This window comes from Microcebus murinus, unplaced genomic scaffold (genome assembly GCF_040939455.1).
Source record: "Microcebus murinus isolate Inina unplaced genomic scaffold, M.murinus_Inina_mat1.0 scaf003_hap2_Mmur4.0, whole genome shotgun sequence".
In the NCBI taxonomy this organism is placed as follows: Eukaryota; Metazoa; Chordata; class Mammalia; order Primates; family Cheirogaleidae; genus Microcebus; species Microcebus murinus.
The window spans coordinates 1,335,343-1,344,733 of record NW_027438949.1 but is presented as its reverse complement, the minus strand read 5'-3'; the positions used below and the strand labels follow the sequence as shown (position 1 = coordinate 1,344,733).

Below are 9,391 nucleotides of genomic sequence, written 5' to 3'. Positions count from 1 at the left end.
ACACGAATGTGTGCATTTTTGTGTGAACACTTGTTTTCAATTCTTTTGAGTCAATACCCAGGAGTAGAATCACAGGGTAGTATGGTAACTATGTTTAACACACTGCGGAATTACTAAACTGTTCTCCATAGCCCTTTTTCCTTGCTACTGTTGCCCCTGGCAAGTGTACAGATGAGTAGAGCAGTTGAGGGAGACCCAGGCACCTCCTCCAGATTAGTCTTATTTGCTTCCCCTTCTTTTTATTTTGCTGCCTGCCATTTCCTCCCAAACGCTTCAATGTGCATTTCTTTAGCAGAACATTTTCTTCATGACCCAGTGCCATCATCCACCCAATGCATGAGTACCAACAGTCTCCCCGCTGCCTTTGCCGAGGCTTTCCTTCATGCCAGCATTTTATTGAGGACCCCTGTTGCACTTGGGTGTTGGGCCCCTTAAATCTCTTTTCATCTAGAACAATCTCTCTCTCTAGCCTCCTTATGCAAGTTGCTTCCTCGGGGTGTCTAACTGGGTCCTCTGTCCCCTAGATGCTCTGGACACTGGACATTGGATCTGAAGGCTGCATTAGAATCGAATCAGATGGCTTTGGCAGAGCCCTTCTCACGCTCTGTCCCACTGTTAAGTTAAATTTTTCTCTTGTGACCAGCAGATAATCAGGGAATGATATTTTGACATGTGATGTCTCTTTCCCCCTTAGTCTTTCACCTAATGATTCTAACATCCATTCTACCTTAAGGGATTCTTTTTTTCTGATTAATACAAACTTCTCCATCAGAAACACGAGTTTATCTATTTTTGGCTAATGCCGATTGGCAAGTCATCATGGATGATAAGGGACTTTGCGGCAATTTAAATGCCAGGGGAATACTATGGCTGTCCTTCTCCATGTTCCAGGGACCCTGTCCCCTCTCCCTTTCTCTTGTGGCCTTATTGTTGGCACGATCAAGCTGTAGTCACCCATCAGAACATAAAAGTTCTCTCAGCCCACTCCCCTACCAGCCACTGCCTGGTGTCTCTGCTCCTTGCTGGGACTTCCATGTTGCTGGTCTCTATTTGGACAGAAACAGCATTCTTAGAGCAAATGGTCTTTTATCTGACTGTCTTAGCCCATTTTGTGTTTCTCATTAATTCTGGCCTTGACATTAATTCTCAAAGCCAGAAGATGGTCCTCAGGCCAGAGTGATTTCTACTTTGTCAATTCCATGCTCTCTCTGGCCTTACCATGAGACCCGGCTCCCTACTCCCCCTAAGGGCCCCACATGGTCTCATCTTCTGCCTCTGTCACCTTGGTTTTCAGCACCATGAGCACCAAGCTCAGGCCCTTTGCTGTCTCACAGCCTCCAGCTGTTGATCTGAATGTCACCCCTTCACAGAGCACCTCCCAGCCTGCCCTTCTTTGCCTTCAGAGGAGGTTTCCCTTTGCAGCTGGAGGTTACGTGTGCACTGGGGGTGTCTATAAGAACTCCTGCCTGAGAGGAGAAGGGACTGGCAATAGAGCTTCCAGGAATGGCTGGAAAGCTGAGGTCAGGGGAGCTGGCCAGACGGGAAGAGAGGAAAGAAGGAACAGGCTGCCCTGCAGGAGAGATGGGCATGGGGAGCTCAGATGGGGAACGTGCTGCATTATGTCCCCCTAAAGATATGTTGATGTCCCATCCCTCGTACCTGTGAAGGTAACCTTATCTGGAAGTAGGGTCTTTGCAGATGTAATCAAGGTAAGATGAGGTCATATATACTTGAGTATGGTGGGCCCTAATCCAGTGACTGATGTCCTTAAAAGACAAGGGAAGTTTGGACACAGACACACAGAGAATAAGGCAGTGTGGAGACTGAGGCACAGACTGGAGTGACGCAGCTCCAGCCGAGGGAAGCTGGCAGCCGGCAGAAGCTGGAGGAGGCAAGGAGGGAGCCTTTGGAGGACATGTGGCCCTGCCTGCACCTAAATCTTGGACTTCTGGCCTCCAGAACTGGGAGAAAATAAATGTGTGTTATAAGCTACCCATTCTGTGGCACTGCATTACAGCAGCCCCAGGAAGCCATATGTATGGTGTGGTGGTCAGGGCCCTCAGTGAAGCTACGAGAATGAGAAAGCCATGGGCTCTCCTAGAGAGGAGGCTGCGAGTGGCTGCTCTGTTTGGCAGGATGTCCAGGGCACCGAACCCGCGGGCCCCTCCCTGCTCACCCTCTCACTCTCCAAACCCTGCTTTGCTAGGACCATCTGATGAGGAAAACTACAGAAGTTTCCTCATCTCACGTGGGCTCTTTGCCCTTCCCTAGCTTCTCCATGCCCTGGTGATGGCAGCCATTCTCCTGACATCAAGACCGAAGGTGAGTGGGGCCCCTGCCCCAGCGTCTCCCTCAGCCTCTGCAGCCAGGGTAGCGGGGCTGCCCAATGTGCCATTCCCTTTTCCTGAGGCCCCAAGCTAGGTGTCCTGCCTTCTGTTGGCTCCTCTTTCCAGGAGCAAGTGCATTCCCAAGCTTCCCCCACCTACTGAGCTCTCCAGGGCTCCACACCCCGTGTTTTGTTGATGCCAGCTTGTCTTGGGACCTGCAGCTTGAACTCTCCTGTGTCCATGGGAATGGCTTAATTTCAGGTGCCAGTGTCTTTTGAGGATGTGTCTGTATACTTCACAAAGACAGAATGGAAGCTCCTGGACCTCAGACAAAGGATCCTCTACAAGCGGGTGATGCTGGAGAACTATGGCCATCTGGTGTCACTCGGTAAGTGACCCCCTTAACATGCACATCCCTAGTCCTACCTCCTCTGTCTCCAGACTCAGTTATTTCTGAGTTTCCTCATTTGTTGCTTACTATGAATGTAGGAGTAAATGTATTTCTCCATCAGACCGTTAATCCGCCGTAGGCCAGCTGTCATCTCAACAGAATGCTCTGGAGCCAAGTAAATGTTAGAGGTAAATGAGTGGACCTGCAAATTTCAGTAATGCTCCATCAGACTTATTTTGCAGATAAAATCACGCATTGACTAAATGTCCTTCTACAAAAGATAGATGCAAATTATGCTCAAAATTTATATGCACTATTTTAGACTTAATTCATTTTTTCAGTGGTTGCATTTTACCTTTGTTCTACTTTAGAGAATTTAGAAGTATCTTTCCTTGCATCAGTCATGGAGGTCCCACAGGAGGACCAGGCATGCACTTGGATTCAAGCCTCAAGAAGTCCAGGAAGGAGCTGGGACAGCTCTGAGCAGGCTGCTCTCCCCCTCTTTTGCCAGCACACCCCTCCTGCACAAAGGGGCATCCATTTTTCCAGTAATAGGGCAAAACTGGGATCCACAGGCTGGGCGGGTGGGGGCCAGTGACTTGCCCTGCCCCACGCAGCTACCCAGTGGGGTACACCAGGGAGATGCCCAGGAACCGGCCTTTCCCTCCTGCTAGCCCGACGTGCTCCTCTGCCTGGCCTGACAGGGGCAGTCTCTCCAGGCATCCTCCCACTGCACCCACTGCCATGTAGGTGTGAGGGGCCTGCTTGAGACTGAGCCCTACTCCCCCAGACTCTGCAGATGCCACCTCTGTAATCTAACCCCATAAAGAAAGACCAGTTCCTTCCCCTGAGTTCTTTCTGACCCTTACCAGGCAGATCTGGGGTTCCAAGAAGAGTTCTGGAATCCTCAGTTGAGTCCAGTGGTGAAACAGGGTGCTTCAGCTTTCTGGACACATGGCTGTTGGCCTGCCCCCTGTGGAGTTCCTGCTGTAACCCTTCTGTCCCACGGGGTCTCCACACAGATCACCCACTCCTCGAAAGCCTCCCAGCCTCCCTGCAGGCCAAGTGACATTATGGTTGTGCCTTGGCCTAAGTCACCACCTGCTTAAGACTCCCTGTGCCCACCTGGCCCCTGGACACTCAGAATCCCTTTGTTTCCTTAGAGGGACTCTGCCCTTTCTCTGGACCTTCCAGTGGCACTTTTTAGAGAGTTCTTTGTTCTCTGTTACCTGAAGATGTTAAGGCTGGCCTGAGTTTAGGAGTGACCCTGGCCTTACCCACAGTAGTCCTGACCTGCGTCATTTCCACTGACAGGATTTTCCTTCTCCAAGCCTCACCTGATCTCCCAGCTGGAGCGAGGGGAGGGGCCCTAGGTAGCAGGCATCCACAGAACAGGAGCCACCACAGGACCGCACAAAGGTGAGTGATGGGTGCTCAGCCAGCTTGTCTAAGTCAAAAGGATAAAAATACCTGTGACCAAAGGAGGGTGATGCTGCTGCTTTGGGTGAGAAATTCTCTGTAGTGGCAGATGTCAGTCTTCCAAGGAGTGCTGCAACAGTGTCATGTGTCACACCAGCTCTGCTGTTTTCAGCCTGTCCCCCTCCCCTCTGGCTCCTGGCTGCCTGTGTGATGGCTTTCTGCTCTGTAGGCATCCTGCTCCTTCCCCCAAGTCCTCATCTCCTGTTCCTCTCTCCTCTGGCTTGGCATGAGGATGAGGTGGGCAAAACCCTCAGTATAGACCCAGGGAGGGCTGGCGCTGGTGACTTTAGTGGTCTTCTGTCTTTTCAAGGTGACTGGATAGAGAGCAAGACGTCGATTTCAATGCAGAAACATTCTCAAGGAGAACTCCCAGGCGCTGATCTTCAGGCTGCCAAGGGGAGTCAGGCAGCGAGGTCGCCTCTGCCTCAGGGCTGTCCCACGGGAGCCTCAGTGCCACAAAGTGTCCAGGGCAGCGGGCAGAGTTCGCTTGGCGAGCAGGAGTACCCGAATAGTGCCAAGAAGCGGTACCTGTGTCAGCAGTGCGGGAAGTCCTTCAGCCGCAGCTCCAACCTCATCAAGCACCAGGTCATCCACAGCGGCGAGAAGCCCTACGCCTGCCCGGACTGCGGGAAGCTATTCCGGCGAAGCTTCGCGCTGCTGGAGCATGCACGCATCCACAGTGGCGAGAAGCCATATGCATGTGGCGAGTGCGGCAAGGCCTTCATGCGCAGCTCCAACCTCATCAAGCACCAGGTCATCCACAGCAGCGAGAAGCCCTACGCCTGCCCGGACTGCGGGAAGCTGTTCCGGCGCAGCTTCACGCTGCTGGAGCACGTGCGCATCCACAGCAGCGAGCGGCCCTATGCGTGCTCGGAGTGCGGCAAGGCCTTCAGCCGCAGCTCCAACCTCATCGAGCACCAGCGCACTCACAGTGGCGACAAGCCCTACACCTGCAACCAGTGCGGCAAGGCCTTCAAGGGTGTCTCGCAGCTCATCCACCACCAGCGCAGCCACAGCGGTGAGAAGCCCTTCGAGTGCCATGAGTGCGGTAAGGCCTTCCGAGGCCGCTCAGGGCTCAGCCAGCACCGGCGTGTGCACAGTGGTGAGAAGCCCTACGAGTGCAGCGACTGTGGCAAGGCCTTCGGCCGCCGGGCCAACCTGTTCAAGCACCAGACAGTGCACAGCGGGTGGGAGCGGGTGGGCACCAGGACTGTCAGCCGGCCCGGGATCCCCGGCAGGAGTGCCTCATCGGGAGGTGCTCTGCCAGCGGGCAGTGCCGCCTGGCCTGGTGCAAGTCGCAACTGAGTCCCTGGCGTGGGATGGTCTGCAGGGGATGGACGCAGCTGGAAGGACTCTCTCACAGGGGAGCGGCTGTGGCCACTAGAAGATGCAGGGCACAGCCTGGCCCTGAGGCTAAGACACAGGCCACAGAAGGGAGCCTGCAGAGGCCTGCGCAGTGTGCTGCCACCCCTCCACTGAAGGACTGCCGCTGACAGCTGACATGCGGGGACTGTGCCGACCACGCCTGCACTGCTGTGAAGGGCACTGTGCTGTGTGCGCAGGCACGTGAATGCATGTGCAAGTGACCTGGGAGCAGGTTCGCGCATTGTGCCGGGAGCTGCTAATCTGCTCTCTTGTCCCCTGTGAGACAGAATCGCATGCCAAGGGGTGGGGAAGGGAGCACCAATAGAGCCAGCATGGCGCAGTGGCCCTTGAATTTACAGAGTACTGGACCATTTCCCTTCGTGAGGTCACTCCCTCCCCCTGAGAGTTGTCAGTGTTCCCAGGTAGGGGACACTAAAGCACTTTAGTTCTTCCAGCACTCACAGCTGGAGGGGTCCGAGGCTAGCCTGCTGCTCTGCTTGCCCAATGCAGTCATGGGGCAGGAGTGGGCCCACGGGTGCCTCTGGATGGGGCAGCACCCAGCCCACATCACCTCCCCAGGGTGGTTATGGGGAGAGGCTGGCCCAGGCCCTGCAGGCAAGACCAGGCCTAGGGCTCTCAGCTTCTTTTCCTGGGAGAGGAGCCCTTCGCCCTGGTAGCTCACGTTTGCTGCCAGCCACTCTGCTGGCTTCAGTCTCCTCCCTGGCTACCCACTGCCTTGTACCCCAGACCCCACCAGCAAAGGCCACCTTGGCCTAAAGCTTCAAACTTACCTGCTCCTCCTCTCAGGCAAGTGAGCCTTTGTGGCTGGTGACAATTAGGAGGACAGCAAGATGGGTTTGGAATTTGCACTCAGATGGCCCTGCATTGCAGCAGATCATGCCCAGCATCTCCCATTGACTCTTTCATGTGACATTTCTTTGAATATGGGAGGCTCAGTTGCTTTGAATGTTTTTGTATTCAGGGCTAATGTAGGTTGAAACACAGAGCTTTGCCATATGAACAAGTCAGGGAATCACCCCCCAAATAAGAATCCCCCCTCTGAGAAGACCTCAGGCAGGAGAAAAGGAGCCACCCCAGGCCCAACATCTGATGAGTGTGGTGGCAAGCCTTGCTCCTCTCCCTGCGACCGCACAATCCACCCCACTTCCCCTCAGCCTTGCGGAGACAAGGCAGGCCCTTTGAATGGCACTTTATTGAAAGCCGGGGTTCTCAAGGAGAAAGTTTGTAGCTAGCCGGAGGAAGCTGCTGACAGGCCCTGTCCTATGCCACCCATGCTGTCCCCAGAGCTAGGCCCAGGAGTTCTGCCCCTGGGTGCTCTCAGTCCAGCATACTGGTCAGCAGTGACCACCTCCTTCCAACCTTCCCTGCTCCCAGTGGAGAGCAGAGCTTTGTCATACACAATGCCTGAGGGCAGGTAGGTGGTAGGTAGATGGAGGCCACCCCCTGGGTCTTCAGGAGCTGCACCTTTCCTGCCAGAGGGGGGAGGTTCAAAGATAGCTGCCTCCTATCAGGAGAGTGTGAGAAGACCTGGAAATACAGGGCTCCCTCTGAGGACGCTGCTTGGAGCTCCAATCACTAAGAGAACTCCAATTATATGTAGATACGCACACATACACGTGTATGTAAGTGTTATATACATATAGATGTTGTGGGCAGTCCTAGGGTTCTTGTAACTTGCTCTTGTCTCATAGCCTCTTGCATTGGGTGCCTGTAGTCCCATCCTATGGTTGCCTTCTTGTCTGTAAACCCACAGCTGCATGTCATGTTCAGTCCCTGTGTCCTCTGTGCCTAGCCCAGTGCCTGCGGTTAGTAAACACGTGGGAAAGGAACGTTTAACTTTTTGGCACTCCTGGCACAGTGAACTCAGACTTGGGGCTGTAGTTTCTCTAGCTTTACCTCGAGGCAACCCAAAGCATGTGCAACGTTGGGCTCCCAGTAGAAAAAGAAGTATTAGAAGTGGCACATTTGAAGTCCCTGGTGAGGTAGTTGGGAAGGCTGGGTTCTTCTGAGGTACAGACAGTCTTTGCTGAGCTGGCACAGCTTCAGGAAAGCAGTCCCCCTGCAGGGGGGCCTCCAATGGCAGGAGGCTGTGTGCTTGGGCTCCAGTCTCACTTTCTTCAAGTGAACCAGGCAAGGAAGAGACTGGCACACCCTGATGCCACTTCCATCGCCCTAGTAAGTGAACCACGCAGTCCCTGCAGGCCACACGGTAACCGGCGTTCACTAAAGTGTGTTGTATCTCCACATTACCACCCCATTCCATTGGCTCTAACTTATAAGCTAACTCTGCTTTGAAAGTAAGCTCCTTTTTTCACCTGGGGACCTACACTCAGGGATGACTAGACACAGGGAGGAAAACATACAGGTGTTTTCAGCAGAACGTGGATTTGCCAGGGCAGATGCTGGACACTTGCAGTCTGATTTTGGAAAAGCTTCAGGGTCCCCAGTCTTACCTAGATAAATTACACTTAAAATGTCAGCACATCCTTTTGTTTATTCTGAGCCTGATTTAGCTCCTCTTAATTATTAATAGATTTGCACTGCAATTATTAGTATTTTGTTTTAGGTATAGTAGTCAGGTATGCAACAGGAACTGAACGGGTTTGGCATGGTGCCTTGACATTGGGCCCATCCCCCTTGCCACGTGGGGAACAGGGACAAGGCCCACACTTCCTTTTTGATGGACAACTAGTAATAGAACGTAAGAGCTATTGGGGTGAGTCCTGCCTGCTTTACCCCTGCCCCAAGAACTACCCTGGATACCAACCTTTGGGCCATTTGCCTTTGGAAACTGGACTTTTCAAGAGCCACGTAAGTGCCCTGGCAATATCTCCATATAATTGGTACATCATCTGATCGAATTCATTGTCAAATGGAATTGTTCCCATTTACTTTGGTTGCAAACAAAAAAAGAATGTCTGTAAGTGTTGGCTTGAAATGAGCCCTCTAGTGCAGAGGGGCTCTTCTGAGGGTTTAAACTAGCTGGATAGACAGTTGGGTTCAAGGGTGCAGGAAAGGCTATAAGCGTGGAATTGTGCAGAAGAGCCCAGCACCCATGTTTGGGTGTTCCTTTGGGCCCCTGCGAAGGTGAGACAGAAAGGCCCCATGGCGAGAGCTGCCTCAGGTCTGCCCAGGGTGCAGGCTCCTCTGACCGGGATCATGGGCAGCCACTGGAGGCCAGGTGGGCACTGTGACTCTGAGACCAAGAAGGGAGGCTATGCCTGGTCCCATGTGTTTCTTAGCAAAACACCACATCAGTCTCCTGAGAAATGCAGCTGTGACTTCTTTCTGGTTGTTTTTGTTGCCAGACTTCAGGCAACATGGCAGCATCCACACTTGGCATTGTGAGTGCAAAGGGTGGCTCTCAGGAAGAAGAGGCAGAGGCACTTGTGGGGTTGAGGGGAGCTAAGAAGTGCTTGGGTTGAGACAAGTGGGTGGAAGAAGGGTGTGTTCTGGGGGACCTTAGAAGGGTTTCTGTAGGACATTTACAGGTTAAAGGGTCAATTAGAACCAGGGCGTGGAGAGCCTGGGATGCCACATGCAAAAGCTTAGACTCTAGCTGGTTCCTAATGAGGAACAATTTTCCTAAACATGAAAGAACTGTTCTACAACCACCACAAATTGTATACATTGCAGTCATCTAGACGGTTCTGACTGCCCTGAGGTGTTAATCTGTGGGTATGTGTCCCGACCCGCGGGACCTTCTGTTACTCGCGGGGGCGAGGGGGACCGTGCCTGAAAGAGATGAGCGAGAGAAAGAAACGAGACCAAGCGAATGATTGTCAAGGTCTGCTTTACTTAGATTCTT

General features: G+C 53.1%; 1 protein-coding gene across 1 annotated transcript; it reads left to right on the top strand.

The window, feature by feature from the left end:
* The first annotated feature begins 2,289 nt into the window (after positions 1-2,289).
* ZFP92 (ZFP92 zinc finger protein) lies at positions 2,290-5,502 on the top strand. Its single transcript, XM_012757187.2, is given in 4 exon segments — positions 2,290-2,322; positions 2,589-2,715; positions 4,033-4,137; positions 4,508-5,502. Coding segments are annotated over 4 exon segments (1,260 nt in total).
* Positions 5,503-9,391: the final 3,889 nt, after the last annotated feature.